A 23066-nucleotide genomic window follows, 5' to 3' on the forward strand; every position below is an offset into this window, starting at 1 on the left:
AAAAGAGGAATTCCAGGAATAAAAATATGGATTGGGGGATAGTTTTTGAACTGTTTTAATCTTGTCTCCTCTGAACTTTTAAGAAAGAAATGACTGTGTTCAAAATACCAGGAGGGAAAAAAATCAAAGGGGAAAAAAAAAAGACAAACCTGCAATGCCCCAACCCAGATTTTTATCATTACATTAACACAACGTACAGATAAGGCAGTGTGTTAGGACTAATTAAAAGCCGTATAATATTATGAAGGTAACAGTATAAATGACAGAAGCTGTAGCTATTGGTAAAAGCAAGAGAAGCAATTCAAGAGAAGCAATTTCCATTTTGTGTTCACTTGCTGATACGAGACACTCCAAGCACGATTAAGACATGATCTTTTGAGAGCAACTTCTCACATTTTCCCAACCCTGCCAATCCGCGACAATAGGGACTAGCAACTTGGGGATATTGTAGGATGATGACCAGTCATGCAGCTAACTTTGTCCCTCTAAAAAAAGGACAAAAAAAAAAAAAGCATAGGACAAAATATCGGTTAATATTGGACAATTCAAATCCATAAATCTAAATTGCTGTTGGGAGCATTAAAGAAACAAAAGGGAAGAGTTCCAGAATATCTAAAAAAAAAAAAATCTTAAGCGGGAACTCCTGTGGCTCTCTAGGCCTTAAAGGGGTTTTCTTAAAGCCTAGAGCACATTGCAGCAACAAAGTTTTAGTAGAGCAAGGCTGAAGTGAAAAGAGGATGACAGCTAAAAACTATATATAGAGAAATGCCTGTACAGTGTGTGGTTAGTCAAGCTACAGCGGTGTTTATACAAAGAATATGCCTGTGTAACTGAGCAGTTCTGCAGCAAATGCCTAATTCCTTGGAAATGCAGAAGACGACAGGTAAACAACACACAATTTCAGTACCCTTCGAAAAATAATTGTGCTATAATCTTTATTCCATGGATGGTTCGTTTATTGGAAACAATGAGATGCTAAATAAGGGACCCCTAACACAGACAGAGGGTGGGTTTTATACTCATTTCTGGGACTTGCATTTGAGTAACGGGAAGGGTTGCTTTCTGGGCATCTGGGCGAATTCGCCTTCAGACTTCCGTTTCCCAGTCTTTAACCAGAAATCACACCGCGGCCATTTTTGTTCGTAGGGATCGGTTCTCAACAGCAGCGCCTGCTGAGTCCCTCATGCTTAAATATTTTTCCGTTTGAGAAGGCAGGAGCTCCGATACCAGCACCAGGACTGCTATTCTGTTTTCGCTTTCCTTAAATACATGCTCACACAACACTCCTTTCTTCAGGGAAGGGAAATCGGGAGGATTTAGTTGCATATCTTTTTTTTTTTTTTTGAGAAGTCGCCTTGTGCTTCTCAGCACAAGCCCAGAAAAGTTAATCTTCATCCTCGTCTTCTTTCGTGGAAACCACTGGGGCTTTGTCCGGGATTTTGAAACATTCCACAAAGAAATTGACAATGGACTTGTATAAGTGCTGCTCCAGGGTTGGGCTGTTGAAGTAGTGACCTTCGTCGGGGTAAATCTGGCAAGGAAAAGATCATGGTTGAGATGGGTCTCACATCTTTGTGGGGATGGGGAGTGTTTCTTCAAAGCCGGAGCATCCTCCAAGAAACAAAATGGCTGCCACAGCTGCCTGATTGAAGCCCCGCCCCTTGTTTACACACCACATGCATAATAAAAAGGGGCGGGCTTTCAATCAAACAATGGAGGCCTGCAACTTGATTTTTTGGGGACTTTCATCTGAATGTCCCTGATCAAAGTCTGAGGATCAGTGGTGGCTTGCTCCCGTTTCGGGCTGGTTCAGGCGAACAGGTAGTAGCGGTGGCGTGAGGCTTCACCCACCTATTTCTGTGCACATTTCTGTGCATAAGCATTGCATAAAGCGCAGGCATGGGATCGCGCCCGAACCAGTAGTGAAAAAATTGGCAACCTACCACTGATGAGGATCATCAATTACTCACAACTATGAGTTGGGATAGGATATGTAGAGCAAGGCAGGTTTATATGCAAGTAGTCCTCAACTTATAATCATTCTTTTAGTGACTGTTTGAGGTTATAGTGGCACTGAAAAATTAGGAGTATTTTTCACATGACTGTTGCAGCCTCTCCATGGTCATGGGATCAAAATTTAAATGATTGGGGCCTGGGTCATATTTACAATGATAGGAGTATCATGTGGTCACCTTTTGTGACCTTACAACAAGCAAAGTCAATGGCGAGGCCATATTTACTTAACAACCGTGTTACTAACTTAAAAATTGTAGTGGTTCACTTAACAACTGTGGCAAGAAAAGGTTGTAAAATGGGCCAAAACTTACTTAACAATACCCTTGCTTAGAAATGGACATTTTGGGCTCAGTTGTGGTTATACGTTGAGGACTACCTATAGTTCAAATATAGTTTTGAGGAATTAAATAGAAACTAACAAAATTTCTAACTTTGCTGTCAAGTTCTGGTCTGTTGTTCAGGATGCAAATAGAAGGGAGGGAAATTTCTTTTGTAAAACAAACCCACAATTTTCTTTTTTAAACTTAAATACAGTAGTCTTTTTAAAACCACCTTGCTCTTACTTACTTTTTTATTTTTTTGGCATGTGAATATTTTATATACTTTGTATTCTGAAATATGTTAAAAATAAGCAATTTGTAACACATTTCTTATTAATACATTCTTTGGAATGTGTTGTTTAAATAAATTCTCCCTCCCTCCCAAAAAATTTAATATGCTAAATTTGTTGTTGTTGTTTTCTTCTAACATAATAAAAGTATGTGATGAAATTCCCAAGATAATAGTGCTTAGTACTGTAATTTGGGCAAATTCTCTAAAATAATTAGAGAAAACCAAGATCCAAGGGAAAACGCCAAGATGGCATAGTACCAAGCTTCATTTTGACACACCCAACTGCACAGAGATTCTTAAGCAATATATACATATATACATACATATACATACATACATGCATATAAATTTAATTTGTATTGTGCTTTTATTACTTGGCCAGTTGGTCTAGTGGTGAGTATTACTATTAACTACTAGACCCATGACGACAAACCTATGGCACATATGGCACACAGAACCCTCCTTAAGGGAATGTGAGCCCTCGAACCAGCTCTGCTCCATCACACGTGTGTGCGCCTCCCGTTGGCTAGCTGATTTTTGGGTCTCCGCCGTGCATGACCCATTTTTGCTCCCAGGAAGCTACCTAAAATGGACCTGGGGGGTTGTGTGCGCATGCGTGGGGGGTTGTGTGCGCATGCGTGGGGGGTCGTGTGTGCATGCATGGGGGGTCGTGTGCACATGCATGGGGATTGTGTGTGCATGCATGGGGGACGTGTGTGCATGCGTGGGGGTCATGTGCGCATGCATGGGGTCATGTGCACATGAATGGAGATTGTGTGCGCGTGTGTGGGGGGTTGTGTGCGCATGCATGGGGAGTTGTGTGCGCATGCATGGGGGTCATTGCGCATGCGTGGGGAGTCGTGCGCATGCGTGGGGGTTGTGTGTGCATGTGTGTGGGGTCATGTGCGCATGCGTGGGGGTCATGTGTGCATGCGTGGGGGGCTGGGGGTGCACGGGGGCGTGCATGCACGCACAGGGTGCAGGGCATGTGGGCATTGCATTATGAGTGTGGGCATGTGCATGCCATGTTGGGAGCGCACTTTCAGCATGTGACGACAAAAAGATTAGCCATCACTGCACTAGACCAAACTGGCTTTAATATCCTGTGAACAACATAGATACTGGTATATACATACATACATACATACATACATTTATACATAAACACAGAGGGGGAGCGGGGGAGGGAGAGACAGAGAAGGAGAAACTACATTTGTTTTTTAAAAAATGATTATGTAACAGCAAGGTACCTGCAAACTGTAATTAGCTTTTGTCCTAATTAGATGAGTAATGAACTCTGCAGTGTGCTGGAAGTGAATTTTCTCTGTAAAATAGATTAAAGTAATTAAGTCCCAGGAAGTAAATAATTGAATTACCAAAAAAACCCGCAAAACAAAACATTTAATGTGCGTAAAATAAAGCTTTTATTTTGCTTTATTTGAGTGGGGAGTGTCTATAGGCTTGGTTCATATAATCTTACCATCAGCTGTCGCATGGATGATCAAAAAGTTTTGGTCTTTCACTGATGTGACTCGATGAGAGAGTTTAGTAATCTGAGAAGAAAGGGGAAAAAATAATTTTCAATATTATAGACACTTTATAACAATCACCGCAATCAACATAGCACTTATAACAGAGTATTTTGCGTTTTGTCTTGCGTCCTACCCCCTTTTTCTGTATGCCACTTCTGTGATACTTATAGAAAGCAGTATATATTTTATGAAACTATTAAATTGTTATTTCCACAAAAAAAATATTAGTTTTCTGATAGAGTTCTACAGAAGAATTATTGAGTCTGTCATTTGTGCCTCTATAACTGTCTGGTTTGGCTCTGCAACCAAACAAGACACACACAGACTTCAACAGATAATTAGAACTGCAGAAAAAATAATTGAAACCATTAATTGCAAAAATAATAGCCTTCCATTGTGGATCTGTACACTGCACCCGTCAAAAAGAGGGCAGTGAAAATATGTAAAAGACTCCTCACATCCTGGACATAAATTGTTTCAACTTCTCTTCTCTGGATGGTGTTATAGGGCATCGCATGCCAAAACAATTAGACACAGAGATAGTTCTCCCCTGCCCCCATGCCATCCCTCTGTTAAACACTTTTCGCACACCACTGTCTTCTCTCTAAAGATATTTACCCACATAGTACAGTATAGCTTTGTTATTGTTATTAACATTCTTATCTTCTTTGCTACCTCCTTTTATTGGTATCATTATTGTGATTATTATTACTCTATTGCTTGCATTGAGAGCTTCTGTACTGGAAACAAATTCCTTGTGTGTCTAATCACACTTTGCCAACAAAACATTGTATTGTACTGTACTACACTGTACTCTATTCTCTTTCTAGTCTATTCTATTCTGTTGTGTTCTACTTTATTCTCTTTCCATTCTATTCCCCCTTTTGATATCATATTTTTTAATGAAAATGTTTATCCTTGTCTTTAAATTAATTAATAAATTATATCAAGAAAAATAAAGATTTTTTTTAAAAAAAGAAATAACATTTAGAATCCCCTTCCTTAATATTATGCTTTCATATTATTATTATTATCATTATTTTTTGTTGTCGTGATTTCAATACATTGTGATTTTGCGCTTTCGGAGATTATGTCTTAAACAAACTGGAAGGCAGTTTAAAGAGAGCTGGTTAATGACTGAAATGAACTAATTCACTATAGGTTTTGCCATTTGATTCTTGATGTGTATTTTAACTCCTCAAATAATCAAAAATATGAAATGCAAGATCCTATTTTGATCTGAAGGAAAGCTTATAAAATAAATAAATAAATAAATAATGCATTCTAACTACTGCCATCCCCATCGTCTGCTTGTAAATAGCATTGCGCTTAATAAATTAATATTTATTGAACAACTAAGTAAATAAATCACATCAGTTAACCTGATTTACCTCATATATCTTATTATTGTCCAACCCTTGTAATCCCAAGTATCTTTCTGAAAAAGCTGAAGCTGAGGGAAGAAAAGAAAAGATACGAAATTTAAATTCAAGCTACTATATAAAAATACTTAAACTTGGATGGCATTTTCTGTGGTTGAATCTTTGCCTCACAGGTTGAAAACTATACATATTTGGACAAAGGGTAATGCTAAAAATACTCCATAGGCAGGATATTTAGGCAATTTTCATCAATGGGACAGTTTTCCGAAATATGGCACATGACTAGTGAAGTCTCATCCCAGAGAGATTGGTCTTGGCATTTCTGGCCTCCATTTTTTTCAAGGTTTTTCCATTTTTTTTTCTTTAGTTATTTTTATTTGAGACATCATCTCAATATCTTGCAGCCATTCCTGGTGGATGGAGCAAGAGACTCGGACTCCCAGAATTGTTTTGGAAGTGAATAAAGAATTCTGGGTATTGAAGTACAACACATCCAGAAGGTGACTGACCGAGAGAAGATTTTGAACAAAATAATAAAGTTAAATAACAATTAGGATAGTTGTTGCACTGATTTAATATTAGACCCTTCCTTCCTTCCTTCCTTCCTTCCTTCCTTCCTTCCTTCCTTCCTTCCTTCCTTTCTCCCACCAACTTTCTTCCTCCCTCCCTCCCTTGCTCTGCCTTTCCCTTTCCTTCGTTCCTTCCTTCTTTCACCCAGTTCTTCCTTCCCTCCTTTACCTCATCCTTCCTTCCTTTGCCCTGTCCTTCCTTCCTTCCTCTTCCCAGTCCTTCCTTACTTTGCCCTGTCCTTCCTTCCTTCTGTTGCCCTGTCCTTCCTTCCTTTGCCCTATCCTTCCTAACTTCCTTCCTTCCTTTGCCCTGTCCTTCCTTCCTTCCTTCCTCTTCCCAATCCTTCCTTCTGTTGCCCTGTCCTTCCTTCCTTCCTTTGCCCTGTCCTTCCTTCCTTCTGTTGCCCTGTCCTTCCTTCCTTTCCATTGCCCTGTCCTTCCTTCCTTCTGTTGCCCTGTCCTTCCTTCCTTTGCCCTATCCTTCCTTCCTTCTGTTGCCCTTTCCATTGCCCTGTCCTTCCTTCCTTCCTTTGCCCTGTCCTTCCTTCCTTTCCATTGCCCTGTCCTTCCTTCCTTCTGTTGCCCTGTCCTTCCTTCCTTTGCCCTATCCTTCCTAACTTCCTTCCTTCCATTGCCCTGTCCTTCCTTCCTTCTGTTGCCCTGTCCTTCCTTCCTTTGCCCTGTCCTTCCTTCCTTCTGTTGCCCTGTCCTTCCTTCCTTTGCCCTATCCTTCCTAACTTCCTTCCTTCCTTTGCCCTATCCTTCCTAACTTCCTTCCTTCCTTCCTTCCTTTGCCCTGTCCTTCCTTCCTTCTGTTGCCCTGTCCTTCCTTCCTTTGCCCTATCCTTCCTAACTTCCTTCCTTCCTTTGCCCTGTCCTTCCTTCCTTCCTTCCTCTTCCCAATCCTTCCTTCTGTTGCCCTGTCCTTCCTTCCTTCCTTTGCCCTGTCCTTCCTTCCTTCTGTTGCCCTGTCCTTCCTTCCTTTCCATTGCCCTGTCCTTCCTTCCTTCTGTTGCCCTGTCCTTCCTTCCTTTGCCCTATCCTTCCTTCCTTCTGTTGCCCTTTCCATTGCCCTGTCCTTCCTTCCTTCCTTTGCCCTGTCCTTCCTTCCTTTCCATTGCCCTGTCCTTCCTTCCTTCTGTTGCCCTGTCCTTCCTTCCTTTGCCCTATCCTTCCTAACTTCCTTCCTTCCATTGCCCTGTCCTTCCTTCCTTCTGTTGCCCTGTCCTTCCTTCCTTTGCCCTGTCCTTCCTTCCTTCTGTTGCCCTGTCCTTCCTTCCTTTGCCCTATCCTTCCTAACTTCCTTCCTTCCTTTGCCCTATCCTTCCTAACTTCCTTCCTTCCTTCCTTCCTTTGCCCTGTCCTTCCTTCCTTCTGTTGCCCTGTCCTTCCTTCCTTTGCCCTATCCTTCCTAACTTCCTTCCTTCCTTCCTTTGCCCTGTCCTTCCTTCCTTCTGTTGCCCTGTCCTTCCTTCCTTTGCTCTATCCTTCCTAACTTCCTTCCTTCCTTTGCCCTATCCTTCCTAACTTCCTTCCTTCCTTTGCCCTGTCCTTCCTTCCTTCTGTTGCCCTGTCCTTCCTTCCTTTCCATTGCCCTGTCCTTCCTTCCTTCTGTTGCCCTGTCCTTCCTTCCTTTGCCCTATCCTTCCTAACTTCCTTCCTTCCTTTGCCCTGTCCTTCCTTCCTTCCTCTTCCCAATCCTTCCTTCTGTTGCCCTGTCCTTCCTTCCTTTCCATTGCCCTGTCCTTCCTTCCTTCTGTTGTCCTGTCTGTCCTTCCTTCCTTCCTTCCTTCCTTCCTTCCTTCCTTCCTTCCTTCCTTCCTATAAAGCAAGGCATTCTCCACCAAGCCCAACAAAAACGAGGGGCTTCTCATCAGCAGAGCTGGAAAACATGATACATTGAGTATCAAAGCAGACTGATAATGGGGAAAAAAACCCATGAAGATTTGAGCCCTAGTTGTCTTCCTAGCACAGGACTTTCTGAAATGTAATAGGTTTGCTTCGGATGGCTTTATCTTGTACTCAGTACTGCAAACTGTTCAAAGCTAGTCAGATTTCTAAGGCAGGCAGATGAGTACTTATGGCTGTCTTCTAAAGTTCCACTCAATTTCCTTATTTAGCCTCTGCCTCACATTATTTTCTCAGCCAGAGAAAAGCCTCCACTTAGACATTTCACAGGCCTGGACTGCATATTTTAATATTAATGTTTGCAACCTTAAGGAGCTCAAACCTGCTTTAGAGAGCAGAATGCTAAGATTCAACGCCATGCAATGAAAAACCTGCTTTTATTCCTATCAGCCCAATGAGATCGCTGTTTACCATACAATCTGAAGTCTGACAATGGGGAAACGGCAGCCCCACACGAGAAGGTTGGGTCTTTATTTTCTTCTCCAGAAAAGTGGATGTAGGCACTCAAGTATCCACCATAATCCTGAGAGCAAAGAGAAGAGGAAAAGAGATGAAAGTGGCGGGGGGGGGGGGGGACATGCAGAAGGAAAATAATAATCAAGCAACCCTCAATTTCCATGGAGTTCTGCTTTGCCCCTTTTCAAATACTTAAGAAGTAACAATGTCTTTAGTAAATCATGTCCTGGAACCTTGGAGTACCAAAATCTCAAGAAGGCAATACGGATAGTGCTTGACATATGACTGCAATGACGCCTGCCAATTACCATCGTATGTTGGGACAGTTGGAATTTGAGTCGGTCATGCAAGTGACCTGATTTTATGATCTTTTATTTTTGCAGCAAATTAAATGAACGAGACAGTCGTAAAATGAACTGACTGTTCACTGTGGCTCAGCTTTGATAAGAATTGGAATTAACTTCTGGTTTTCAGCAAAACATGTTCATGGGACTATGGGACACTGTGAAGGATGACGATGCTGAGCGCCCAAACTGTGATGATGTGACCATGGGAGTGGGAGTTGACCTGACCATCAGAACTGATAGTAACTCTCTTTTTCCAAGTAGGTTGCTAATGGTCGGTTGTAACTCAAGGACCTTCTTTACAGACTTCACATCCATGTTTTCATCGATTTCTTTTTCATTTTGGGAGAGGCTGCTATCCAAGGGGCACCAGAACTGGGCAGTTTGCTCATCCCTGAGGCCTGAGCCCCATAATTTGCAGGATTAGTGCTACTAGGGCTTTCCCTCAATGCAGTGGGGCAAAGTCTGTATCCTGCCTGCAGCCCCTTAGTATCCCTATTGAAGACCTTATAACCATCTTTGTCGTCTTCCCCCCTTCCCCCCTTTTTTGGTAAGTCTTTGTCCCTGTGTGTGTATGTGGACATTTGTGGGCAACATTTGAGGCCCACAACATTTTTCAGGAGTGGTTTGCCTTTCCAATTACATTTGTGTCTAAAGTAGGATTAGAATTTATAGGTCCTACACCTTCATAGCCTCCCAACAACATCACAACGGTTCTCAGAATAAACCTTAAACATAGTTTGTCCAGCAAACTGCAGATCAAAATCCTGGAGGAATAGCAATGAATACAGAAGGGAGTTTCACATAATTTTACCACTGGCTCGCCGTACACCAAAACTGTGAGCGTGCCTTCTGCTTATGTGCTTTACTCTCTTGCGCAGCTTAAATGCATGCACGTGGCTTAGAGAATGTGGTTAAATAGGATGGCATAGAGCCGGGGTGGTGTGTGTGTGTTGCGGGCCATCTGCAGGTCGCCACTATTGGTTTGCCTGAAGTGCTCTGAACCGGCTGAATATCAACTCTGGGTGAATAGCAGTGTTTCAAGGACACTCACCTTCCCAAACACAGCAACTCGAGTCTTATCAATAAATGCCTTTTCCAGCATTGTCCTGGAAAAAACAAAAGCAAAGAAGATACGATTATGTTCAAGTTAACTCCTGTTAACGATAGCAAGGCCCAGTTTTGCCTTGATACGTAGAAGTGCAAATTGCAAAAGGGAGAAATTACACTTGTACATTTGAACTCCTTGGCTGCCTTTTGATTCAGTGCTCAGATTGCCTTTCTCCAAAAATTTACAAATGATTTAGTATTTTTAAATAAATCACTGCAAGAATGCTGAGCATACAACTAGTTCAATTTCAGTGAGTTAAGGTCATTCACCGAACAGCCTCTGTCTGATCCTTTTCCTGAGCGGTGCCCAATTTTCTTTTGATGTCATGCAGGAGTTTAGTCCCTTGAAATCCACTTCCACGCCCGTCAAACTTCATCACGATGGCACCGTGGGAGCTGACCATGACACTTTCCCAGTTCACTTGAAACTTTTCTGTAACGCTTTGGGTGCCAGGAGTCCCGTCCCTGAAACAGAAGAACAACTTAGTGATACTGCTGGGAGGGTGGGAGAATGGACAGGAGGGCCAGGAAGAACACCAGGGGGTAAAAAAATGGCTGGTGCTGGTGGTGAAGAGAATACACTAGTGGACGGGCCACGAACTCCATTTTCTCTGACCCAGGGCTCCAGGAACCCATCGTGGCTGAAAACAGAGCCCGGGTGGGTCACACGTAGCCTCCTTGAGCCCTGTTTTCTCTAGCAGAGGGCTGTAGGAGGCCATCAGAGTCGAAAACGGAGCGTTGATGAATGACATCAAGTTGGCCATGCCCACCCTGCCCACACATCCCCGGCCCCCTGAGGTCAAACACAACCCTGATGCAGCCCTCAGTGAAATCGAATTTGACACCCCCGATCTAGTGGTTAAGACACCAGGCTAGAAACTGGGAGACTGTGAGTTCCAGTCCCACGCTTAGCAGCAGGGTAATCTTGGGCCAATCACCAGGAGACTGTGAGTTCTAGTCCTGCCTTAGCCATGAAAGTCATCTAGGTGGCTTTTGCCCAAGGATCTACTGACCACAGTTCTACCAAGGAATTATTGAGTCTGTCCTTTCAATAATTGTCTGGTTTGGCACAGCAACCAAACAGGACGGGTGTAGTCTTCAATATATGTATACATTTAAAAGGAGGATGTATGTAAAATTATTAATATGAAAGATGATTACTGGAATGGGATGATTAATATCATCAATATTAAATTGAGTCTGCTCAGGTGCTAAAATACACCATAAGAGAAATAGCCACATTTGTACAACAATGGAGAGATGAAGTGGAGAGAGGAATAGAGAAGAGTGGAAGGGAGGAGAGAAAGGGAAGAGAGGGGATAGGAGAGAGGGAAGCAGAGGGAAGGAAAAGAGTAGGAGAGAGAGGAGAGAGGAAGGGGAAATGGAGAAGAAAAAAGAGGAGGGATGGTAGAAGAAAATAGCAAGGATATATGGAAAGCAGAAGAGCAAATTAGAGGTTGTTGGTAGATGGTGAGAGGAACGGACATAATATTGGATAAAAATAATAATAGTGTTTGTTAAGACGTAATAGTATACTTGTGGATATTTAAATGAAAATAAAAGTAAAAAAACTTTAAAAAATACTTTAACGGATAGTTAGGATTGCAGAAAAAACAATTGTAACCAGGATCTGTATATTGCATGGACCAGAAAGAGGACTGAGAAAATATTTATAGACCTCTCACATCCCGGACATGAATTATTTCAACTTCTCCCCCCCAGGATGCAGCTGTAGAGCATTGCACGCCAAAACATCCAGACATAAAGATAGTTTTATCCCCCCCCCCCCATACCATCACTCTGCTGAAACATTTAATTCCCACACAACTGTCTCCTTTCTCATCTTTCCTACTATCTTCTCCTATTGGATTCTTATGATTTATCAATTGTTTTTTGTAACTTATGATTAAGTTACAAACAACAACTGTCTATGATTATGACCTATGATCTATCACTTGCTGTTTATATATACACAGTTAGCTTATGCAAATTCTTATGTGGCCAAATAAACAAGTTCACACTTGGTCAATAAAGAACTCTATCATTATATCTATATTATTTTATTATATAGATAAATAATCATTCAAAAATAGATGTTGTATTACATCTATTTTCGTAATAGTGAATGAATGCCCTTGCAATTCTTCCCCCCTCTGCTTCTGTGTATATAGCTGTTTGTTCGTTTTAGATAGATTAACAGAGTTGGAAAGGACCTTGTAGGTCATCTAGTCCAACCCTCTGCCCAAGCAGGAGACTGTACATCATCCCCGACAAATGGCAGTTCAATCTCTTCTTGAAAGCCTTCAGTGATGAAGGTCCCACAAATTCTGAAGGCAACTTCTGTTCCATGGGTTGATTGCTCTCACTGTCAGAAAGTTCCTCCTTATTCCTAGGATGAATCTCTCTCCTTGGTCAGTTTCTATCCATTATTCCTTGTCTGGCCTTCGGGTGCTTTGGAAAACAGGTTGACCCCCTTCCTCTCTGTGGCAGCCCCTCAAATATTGGAACCTTGCTATCATGTCTCCCCTGGTTCTTCTCTTCACTAGACTAGCCATGCCCAGTTCCTGCAACCGTTCTTAATCTTGTTCTTCATATATTCTTCATATATTCATTTTTGTTTGCGGAGAAAGGCTTACTACACACTGGAAGCTCACAATCTTCTATGTGCAAACTCACCACCAGCGGGGTTTCCGTAGACTCCTTGGTGTGTCTTTGCACTTCTACCATCGGGCAGAAGACATCAAAGTATAGCCAGCCGAACAAATAGGTTTAAAGATGGTTGCTATCCTTGGGCTGAGAGACTTTTAAATACAATCACAATCACTCCATGCACACGCTAGGTTTTTTTCCTTTTTCTATCTTTTTTCGTTTCTGCTATAATTTTCCACCAGTGAGGTTAAAACCAATTTCGTTGTATTTAAGTACAATGGCAATAAAGATTATACTTAATGCCTAGAACTGTGATGGCGAACCTATGGCATCCATGGGCAGGCAAGCTATCGCCCCAGGTCAGCTCTACTGCGCATGCATGCGTCCTTCTCACCGGCCAGCTGATTTTCGGGTCTCTGCCATACATGGGCAGGGGGTGGGGCACATGTGGGAGATGTGCACGCATGTACGGGGAGGGGGTTCTGCACACGTGCACAAGAGGAAAAGGGTGCAGCACTCCCCCTGCGCCCCATTTTTTGTCCCAGGAAGGCCTGCTAGGTCAAAATGGGATGTGGGGATGTGTGCTTTTGGCACACACAATGACAAAAAGGTTAGCCATCACTGCCACAGGACGCTAGTGAGTTGGAAGAGGCCACGGAAATGACCAAGTCCAACTTGCGCCATGCGGGGATAGCTGGTTGCCTCTTGCTCAGTCTGAAAGACTCTTTCCCAAACTTAAAGTCTGTCTGACTTTCCATCCCAAATCCTGCCTTTTTCCCTGTTCTTCTTTCTTGGACCAAAAAATGATTGTCTAGGATTGAACAATAGCAGGCACTATTGTTGGTTTGCGCGCGCGCTATGCATTGTTGGGTTCCTTCTGGTTCGGACTGGTTTGGAGTGAACCGATAGTGGTTTGGCGGTTTGGGCCGCTGGAACTGGCAGCAACTGAGGTCTGCCATGCCCCCGAGCCTGTTGTTGTACGGCTGTGCCATCTTGATTTTCAGTTCTGCACATGTGCAGAACAATTTTCATTGCACAAGTATAATTTCTTTCCAGTTTTTAATGCTTTGAGATGCATAGACCTATTTATGCACAAAAATTCTGCACGCACTGAACTGGCAGTAATGTTGGCAGCAACCCACCCTGGCGCTATGCAATAAAATTTGTTCTGTGCATGTGCAGAAGAGAAAAACAAGATGGCGGCATCTATCCGAGAACCGGTTCGGGGGCATGGCAGGCCTGGGTTGCTGCCGGTTCCAGCAACCCACGCCGCCAAACCACTATCGGTTCGGCCAAACCGGGTGAAACCGGTAGGAATCCACCACTGTGATTGTCTGTGATAAATTAATTAAAGCAGTAAATGGAGGGAGCAGAGATTACCTGAGAGATGCAATAAAGTGCAGAGAGAATTCCATAAAAACTTTATTAAGGAAATAAACAGAAGACTAATTCCACAAATGGCAAAAGAAACAAGACTGTATGCCTATTGGAAGGATACAAGTTGATATATAAAAGTTGACTATAGAAAATTAGCTAAGCCTTGTGATTAGTAACTAGTAACTTAGTAATTTTTAGATGGTTATGTTAAATAAATAATTGATAATGGCAACAAGATAAATATTTGTGTGGGTTTGACGGGAAGAAGTTGGATATAAATAGTAAATAATTTCTTGCTAATGAATATTAATGATAATAATAATACTGAAATGATGAGATATATAGTTAATGATATATAATGTACTGGTTTAACAAAAGGAATTTGGATACAAACTGCCAACAGTGTCTTGGAAAGAAGGCTTAGAAATTTTTGCTAATTAACCCTTATTTTGAATGTGTTATAAAGGGGTAATGTTACTGGAGATATGAAAGTTGATAACAAAAAATAAATTAAGTTTTATAATATGTAAGCAATAGTTTAGTAATTTTTAGATGGCTATGTTAAATAAATAAATAAATAATTGATAATGACAACAAGGTACATATATGTGTTGGCTTGATGAGAAGAAATTGGATATAAATAGTAAAGGATTTCCTGTTAACAAATATTAATTATAACAATAATAATGAAATAATAATGGATATTGTTAAGGATATGTATCTGTACTGTCCTAACAAAAGGAATTTGGATACAAATTGTAAACAGTGACTTGGAAAAAAAGGCTTAGAAATTTTGCTAATTAATTCTTATTTAGAACGTGAAGGGTGATTTTTGTAATAATTAACGAAATGTCATTATGTGGTTGTATTTTTAACTATGGACTATTTTGGGCAAAGGGACATTAAAACAATTTTAGTCAAATGAGAATTGTGGTATGCTGAAAGTAAGATTCTTAATTTTTTTTTGACTTAAAACACATATGAATTATAAGTAATGACTGTGGAAGAGATGCAAGAAAAGTATTTGTAACCAATTGACACACTTTCTACAAGATGTAAGATGATTCTTTTTGTGTGTTATTTGTTTAAATAAAATAAAAAAACTCTATTTAAAAAAAGATATTCCAAAAGAATCTGCCACATTAAGTCAGTCAGAGTAAAGCAGTGACGGCAAACCTTTTCGGCACTGAGTGCCTTTTTGGCATCGAGTGTCACATTGTGCATATGCGCGTGCCCGAGCACCAGAAACCTGAACACCAGTTGGCTGGCGTGCACATATGCCTGTTTTTTGGCTGTTTTTCTGGCCATTTTTAGGCTCTTATCTGGGTCATTTTCAGGCTGTTTTTGGCTTCAAAATGGCCAAAAAACAGCATGAAAACAGCACGAAAAACAGCCTGTTTTATTTTCTGGGTGTTTTTCAAGCCATTTTCAGGGTGTTTTTTTCCCAAGCCATTTTCTGGGTGTTTTTCAAGCCATTTTCAGGGTGTTTTTTTCGCAAGCCATTTTCAGAGTGTTTTTCAAGCCATTTTCAGGGTGTTTTTCAAGCCATTTCCAGGGTGTTTTTTTTCCAAGCCATTTGCAGAGTGTTTTTCAAGCCATTTTCAGGGTGTTTTTCAAGCCATTTTCAGGGTGTTTTTCGAACCATTTTCAGGGTGTTTTTCAAGCCATTTTCAGGGTGTTTTTTCCCCAAGCCATTTTCAGAGTGTTTTTCAAGCCATTTTCAGGGTGTTTTTCGAACCATTTTCAGGGTGTTTTTCAAGTCATTTTCAGGGTGTTTTTCAAGCCATTTCCAGGGTGTTTTTTTTCCAAGCCATTTTCAGAGTGTTTTTCAAGCCATTTTCAGGGTGTTTTTCTTTTTTTCTTTTTTCTTTTTTGAAACAAAGTTTTATTGTTTTTTTTAGAAAATAAAAAAGGAAAGGGGTAATGGAAAGGTTACAAATTTTGGCAGTTGCAGTGTGCGGCAGGTGTCCCCTCCCTCCATACTCAAAGTATACATTTACACAAAGTTCAGTACTAAGTAGCAATATATAGTCAGCATATAAATTCAGTTAATAATTTCAATCAGTTTATGTCAAGCAGATTTTCTTACTCATTTTTGTGATCTGAGTTTTCTCGGTATTGCCCCTTCTACCCCCGCCGGCAGAGCTCCAGCCCCTCCCGTGTCCTGTATGTCTGTTGTGAGATCATTTGGTTTATCTAGGAGTGCTTTATTTTTTTCCATAAAGGCCTGCGCCTCTATGGGTGTATTAATTCTAGCTCTTGTGTCCTCCCAGAATATTAACATACCTTCAGGCATCAGCCATCTGAACCACACCCCCTTGTGGTAAAGTTTCTTCGCTAATTGCGAATAATTTTTCCTTTTCTCCCTCACTTTCTTGGGGATCTGTTTCAGAATGGTTATTTCCCTATCTTGGTATTTCAAAGCTTGCCCCCTTTGTGCACTCAGAATTTCATCTCTTGTGGTTTTTCTGAGAAATTTAATGTGTACCTCCCTGGGTACATTGTGTGTTCTAGCATGTGCCGAGTTCACTCTATAAACCAGATCTAGTTCCCACCCCATCTGTTGCTTCTCTTTCTGAGTGTATTCAGCCAAAATGCTTGTCATAATGTCCCTTATGTCTTCATCATCTGTCTCTACCACATTTTGAAATCTAAGATAAAAGGACATTCTCTCAAATTCTGTTTTCATCTGTTGGGTCTCAAGTTCTTTGTTCCCCTTCTGCACCCCTTCCATCTCCCCCCTCATCTCAGCTGTCCCCCCCTCCAAAAGATCCAGTCTCTGTGAGTTTTTACTGATCTGGTCCTGGTTCTCTTTAATTTCTTCTTTCATCTCTTTTAGTTGTCTTTTTATCTCCTCTTGTCCCTGTAAAATTTGTTGAAACATTTGTTGGAATTTAGTCTCAGTAGTTTTAGGCTGCATCAAAGAGGTTATCGTTGATTGTGTACTGGGACTGGATGTTGTAGATGTCGGGGCAGAGGCAGCAAAGTCAGGCTTCCCAGGAGGTGGTTTTTTACGTGACATTATATATACAATAAAGAGTTCAGTCAATGCAGAGAATGATCAGTCAGAGAGGTAGAACCGCCAAGAGAGTTCAGGAGACTAAAGGTCCAGGCAGAAGGAGGTTTTTCTAGTCACACTGGCAGTAGAGTAAAATTTTTCACTCTAGGGAGTCCAAAAAGTCACAGTCAGCAAGAGATTTATCTGAGTAGCACGGAGACAAAGACCGGAAGCCTGAAGATTTATAGGTGGAGTCAGTTTTCACTGTTTATAAAGACAACGGAAGTGTGCCATCTTGCCCTGCCAGCTTCGGGTTTAGGAGGCATAACAAAAGTTTCAAAGTTTCCAGATCACCATTCCATTGTAAGGTTAAATCCGAAATTCGCCTTTATTATGAGCGTGGCGTCATTAGTTGGCTCTCTCCCTGCCTCCTCCTATAGGGCTGACAGCGAAAATAGTTTACAGCCGCCTGTCCGAGGGGGGGGGAGATCCCCCTCCCTCCAGCCGTGCTTCTCTAAACCAAGTCGAAAGAAAGTTCTAAGTAGCTGGCAATTTCTTTCAAGCAAGCAAAAGGAATGGAGAGAAGTTTCCGCCTCACCGCACCGCAGCCGCGTCCTTCTGATCGCTCTTTCTTCCAGCTGCCTCGCTGCGAAGACACCGGGGCGCCTCCCCATCATGCTCCCCGATGCCTAGGGCGATGCGGGGCCCCCCCGGCCGCCGCCGACTCAGGGGATCCCCCGCGGTGCCACCCCTTCGGCAGGAGCCTCTACAGGGCGTCCTGTGCCCCCCAAGGAGTGAGGGGCCCAGCGGGAAAGCGCGGGGCGAGCAAAGCCTGCCCGTCGCGGTCAGCCGCCGGAACCGGAAGCCATTTTCAGGGTGTTTTTCAAGCCATTTCCAGGGTGTTTTTTCCCCAAGCCATTTTCAGAGTGTTTTTCAAGCCATTTTCAGGGTGTTTTTTCCCCAAGCCATTTTCAGAGCATTTTTCAAACCATTTTCAGGGTGTTTTTCAAGCCATTTCCAGGGTGTTTTTTTCCCAAGCCATTTTCAGGGTATTTTTCAAACCATTTTCAGGGTGTTTTTCCCCAAGCCATTTTCAGGGTGTTTTTCAAGCCATTTTTAGGGTGTTTTTTCCCAAGCCATTTTCAGGGTATTTTCCAAGCCATTTGCAGGGTGTTTTTTTCCCAAGCCATTTTCAGTGTGTTTTTCAAACCATTTTCAGGGTGTTTTTTCCCCAAGCCATTTTCAGGGTGTTTTTCAAGCCATTTTCAGGGTGTTTTTCGAACCATTTTCAGAACCTTTTTTCAAGCCATTTTCAGGGTGTTTTTCAAGCCATTTCCAGGGTGTTTTTTCCCCAAGCCATTTTCAGAGTGTTTTTCAAGCCATTTTCAGGGTGTTTTTCAAGCCATTTTCAGGGTGTTTTTCAAGCCATTTGAGGGTATTTTTTTCCCCAAGCCATTTTCAGGGTGTTTTTCAAGCCATTTTCAGGGTGTTTTTTTTCCAAGCCATTTTCAGAGTGTTTTTTTCCAAGCCATTTTCAGAGTGTTTTTTTTCAAGCCATTTTCAGGGTGTTTTTTTTCAAGCCATTTTCAGGGTGTTTTTTTTCAAGCCATTTTCAGGTCGTTTTCTGGTGCTCCGGCACCTGTGAAGACCAGCTGGCCGGCGTGTATGTGCGTGCTGGAAACCAGAAGAGCAGCTGGCAATGGCACTCGTGCCCACAAAGAGGTCTCTGTGTGCCATAGGTTCACTTTGGGTTCACGGGCGTAAAGTGTCCTCAACACATCAACTGATTAAAGTTCATTAGCATGTAGAAGTTTGTAGTTTAGACCATACTTATGATGAGCATCCTTAGCAAGAGAATTTGCGGGAGCTATACTGATTGTCCTCAACATAGAAGCATTTATTTAATGACTGTTTGAAATTACAATGACACTGTGAAAAGACCATTTTTCACACAGCCATTGCAGTATCCTCGTGATCCCATGATAAAAATTCCAACACTTAGCAACTGGAATGACGGTTGACGGATCCAAGCGTTATGTTATCATCTTTTGTGACTTTCTAACAAAGAAAGTCAGTTGGGCAAGCCATTCATTTAACAACGGTGTTACTAACTTTACAATTGCAATAATTCACTTAATAGCGATGGCAAGAAAGTTCGTAAAATGGGGAAAATTTCACTTAATTACTTCTTTCATAGAAATCAAAATGGGCTCAGTTGTGGTTGTACGTTGAGGATTACCTGTATTATATGAGAATTCATTGTATCAGAAATTTCAGTACAACATTTAGGATAAAATCATATAACTCTTTAAAATCTGTTTGAGACGTCAGTGTGACGTTATACAGGTTGTGGTCAAATTCCCACCTTTAAATTTGACTCTGAAACTTTTTAGACTTACATCCACCAGGAAACCAAGATAACTCGTTCTTCTTCACTTTTTTTGATAGCTCTGTGGTGGTAGAAAAACATCTTCTCCAGCCTAGTTGGAGACCGTACATCAGAGGTGGCATTCAGCAGGTTCTAACCAGTTCTGGAGAACCGGTAGCAGAAATTTTGAGTAGTTTGGAGAACCGGTAAATACCACCTCTGGCTGGCCCCGCCCCATCTATTGTTTGCCCCCTGAGTCCCAGCTGATCAGGAGGGAATGGGGATTTTGCAGTAACCTTCCCCTGGATGGGGAAAGAATGGAGAGTTTATAATATCCTTCCCTTGCCACATCCACCATGCCATGCCACACCCACCAAGCCAAGCACACAGAACCATTAGTAAACGTTTTTAAATCCCACCACTGCCTTACAGAACTATCTGTGCATCTCCCTCTCTCTCTCTCCCTCTCTCGCCTTCCCTCTCTTCCTCCCTCTTTCAGATTGAGTGATTTACATTCATTTAGGGCCCACCCAAGCTGTGCTTTCTCATTCTGAGGCAGTCCTAATCAAGTGTTGTTAGCTTGATGAGCACCAATCTTCCCTGGGTATTTGCATAATGAAGCACATTTTTTTTCAAGAGATAATTTTGATGTGAAGTAAGTGGGTTTGTGAAAGAGGTTTTTGTCCTCCCTTTAGACTGGCACACATTTGGACACTTTAAATATATATTTATTTACTGCATTTTAGAACCGCCCATCTCCATCCAGAGGTGAGGTAGGACTGCCAGTCTCCTGGCCTTTGGGAAAGAAGCCAAAACATAGGCTCTGCCTGCTTGTATGGGGAGCCCCAAAGGAGCATGAAGCCATGGGGTGGGTTGGTGCCCTGAGAGGCCCTCCCTTCACCTTTACAATTGATTTTTAATAGGGCTTAATTATTCTTGCCTCCCTCTAAAAAAAAATAGCATTGAGCCCTTTGCATTGTCAAATACTTGTACAATAACCTCAGTCCTTGTAAGATATAACAATCATAAAGTGACCAATCTGATTTTACGACTGTTTTTGTGGCGGTCGTTAAGCAAAGGTTGCGGTTGTTAAGCAAACCAATAGTCTACAATGGGCATGATTTTGCCAAAAAAATGGAAGTCAATGCCAGTTTTCAGCAAATCCATTGTAAAACAGTCATATGACTGTGGGAAACTGCACATGGCTGTAAGTGAGTTCCAGTAAGTCTGTCGAAACTTCAAACACTTGCTAAGTGACTGGTCATAAGTTGAGGACTACTGTGGGTCTTTGGTTGTGTGATTGCAGCCACTGTCCTGATTTTTTTTTAAAATCCGCCAATTCTTTCCAGAAAGCCTGACAGTTTAGAATCTATGTACATCATATTTGATTCAGCTATAAGCAAAGAGAGAGAGATAGTTCACATAAAGATCCTGTGGATTTTTAGAGAAGAGAGAAGACACACTGATCTAGCCCAAGGGACAAATTTTCTGGCATTAGACCCCCAGGAAAGCCTCCCTTTGGCCTCCAGGTTTCCTGGCTAGCATCGCCAAACTTCATATCTGTTAACTGTGTCCAAACATGCATGTATCTGAACCAGTGACGTGCGGTGAGGGTTATGGCTGGGGAGGCTGGTGACGTCATCAGGAAGGCGGGGAATGGGACCACGTGTGCAGACCACGTGTGCAGACCACGTGGTCTCGTTCTCCGCCTTCCTGAGTGAACATTAAGGGGACCGCGGCGTAGCATTACTTCCTCCACCGGCACCAGTCCCTTTCACCCCGCTCAAGCCTTGCCGCCTGCAGCCACCGCCCGCCCTCACTGCTCCTTTCGTTGCTTGCCCGCCCGCCTCTAAGGCACGCCAAAGCCTCCTTCGTCCCCTCCCAGCGCGCGCCCTTTTTATTTCCCGCGACACCCCCCCCATTTCGGGAAAGCTTTCCCCATTGCCTGGGGGTTGAGGGGGGCGGCTCCTCTCCCCCCACTCCCTCCGTCTCTGCCTCTCTCCTCAGCCCCAAAGCTCCGTCCGCGCGACTCACTTCCAAGGCGATGGCTGCTCCATCCCGCTCCGGCTCTGGAAGCAACCGAAGATCAGGCTGCGTCGCTCGCTCGCTCGCCGGACTGCTTCGGCGCCATTCTGGCTACCTTCGTCCATCCGCACCCGGGAGATGCGGAAGCAGTCCGGTGGACGAGTGACCGAAGATCTCGCTGCCTCGCTCGCTGCCTCACTCGCTCGCTCGCCGGACTGCTTCGGCGCCATTCTGGCTCCCTTCGTCCATCCGCGCCCGGGAGACGCGGAGGGAGAAATGTTGTCGGCGCCTCCAGATGACGAACCAGTCGCTTGCTTTCGTCATCGGGAGGCCGATAACATTTCTGCCTCCATGTCTCCCGGGCGCGGATGGACGAAGGTAGCCAGAATGGCGCCGAAGCAGTCCGGTGAGCGAGCGAGCAAGGCAGCGAGATCTTCGGTCACTCGTCCACCGGACTGCTTCCGCATCTCCCGGGCGCGGATGGACGAAGGGAGCCAGAATGGCGCCGAAGCAGTCCGGCGAGCGAGCGAGCGAGGCAGCGAGATCTTCGGTCACTCGTCCACCGGACTGCTTCCGCATCTCCCGGGCGCGGATGGACGAAGGGAGCCAGAATGGCGCCGAAGCAGTCCGGCGAGCGAGCGAGCGAGGCAGCGAGATCTTCGGTCACTCGTCCACCGGACTGCTTCCGCATCTCCCGGGTGCGGATGGACGAAGGGAGCCAGAATGGCGCCGAAGCAGTCCGGCGAGCGAGCGAGCGAGGCAGCGAGATCTTCGGTCACTCGTCCACCGGACTGCTTCCGCATCTCCCGGGCGCGGATGGACGAAGGGAGCCAGAATGGCGCCGAAGCAGTCCGGCGAGCGAGCGAGGCAGCGAGATCTTCGGTCACTCGTCCACCGGACTGCTTCCGCATCTCCCGGGCGCGGATGGACGAAGGGAGCCAGAATGGCGCCGAAGCAGTCCGGCGAGCGAGCGAGCGAGGCAGCGAGATCTTCGGTCACTCGTCCACCGGACTGCTTCCGCATCTCCCGGGCGCGGATGGACGAAGGGAGCCAGAATGGCGCCGAAGCAGTCCGGCGAGCGAGCGAGCGAGGCAGCGAGATCTTCGGTCACTCGTCCACCGGACTGCTTCCGCATCTCCCGGGCGCGGATGGACGAAGGTAGCCAGAATGGCGCCAAGACAGTCCGGTGGACGAGTGACCGAAGATCTCGCTGCCTCACTCGCCGGACTGCTTCGGCGCCATTCTGGCTACCTTCGTCCATCCGCGCCCGGGAGATGCGGAAGCAGTCCGGTGGACGAGTGACCGAAGATCTCGCTGCCTCGCTCGCTCGCTCGCCGGACTGCTTCGGCGCCCGGGAGACGTGGAGGCAGAAATGTTGTCGGCCTCCCGATGACGAAAGCAAGCGATTGGTTCGTCATCCGGAGGCGCCGACAACATTGCTCCCTCCACGTCTCCCGGGCGCGGCCGGACGGATGTATATAATATTATATATAGTATATAATATTATATACTATTATTCCATGAAGAGAGGTGAGGCCCTGCCTCCCCTGCCTCTACTGACCGCACGTCACTGATCTGAACATACCATGCTAAGTAAAGAAACAACATTAGGAACATAACACTCTCACCCAGGGGTGGGCTTCAAAAATTTCAGCAGCGGGTTCTCTGCCCAGTTGCTGGGCGGGTGTGGCCATGGTGGGCATGGCCTAGTTGGCCTCCT

At 43.9% G+C, this 23066-nt stretch overlaps 1 protein-coding gene across 4 annotated transcripts in view; it reads right to left on the reverse strand.

Annotated features, from left to right (window-relative positions):
* Positions 1 to 6: 6 nt before the first annotated feature.
* DPP6 (dipeptidyl peptidase like 6) overlaps positions 7 to 23066 on the reverse strand; it is a 609699-nt gene continuing 586639 nt past the window's right edge. For all 4 annotated transcript variants that reach the window (XM_081932663.1, XM_081932661.1, XM_081932662.1 and 1 more), the window contains 7 exons: positions 10200 to 10394; positions 9874 to 9928; positions 8431 to 8542; positions 5552 to 5613; positions 4109 to 4181; positions 3879 to 3952; positions 7 to 1531 (listed from right to left, as the gene is read on the reverse strand). In XM_081932663.1, the coding sequence (XP_081788789.1) occupies positions 1385 to 1531; positions 3879 to 3952; positions 4109 to 4181; positions 5552 to 5613; positions 8431 to 8542; positions 9874 to 9928; positions 10200 to 10394 (718 nt within the window). In that variant the 3' untranslated portion in view covers positions 7 to 1384. The remainder of the gene's footprint in view (positions 1532 to 3878; positions 3953 to 4108; positions 4182 to 5551; positions 5614 to 8430; positions 8543 to 9873; positions 9929 to 10199; positions 10395 to 23066) is intronic.

The sequence above is a fragment of the Natrix helvetica genome, assembly GCF_964273705.1.
Source record: "Natrix helvetica genome assembly, chromosome: Z".
Classification (NCBI taxonomy): Eukaryota; Metazoa; Chordata; class Lepidosauria; order Squamata; family Natricidae; genus Natrix; species Natrix helvetica.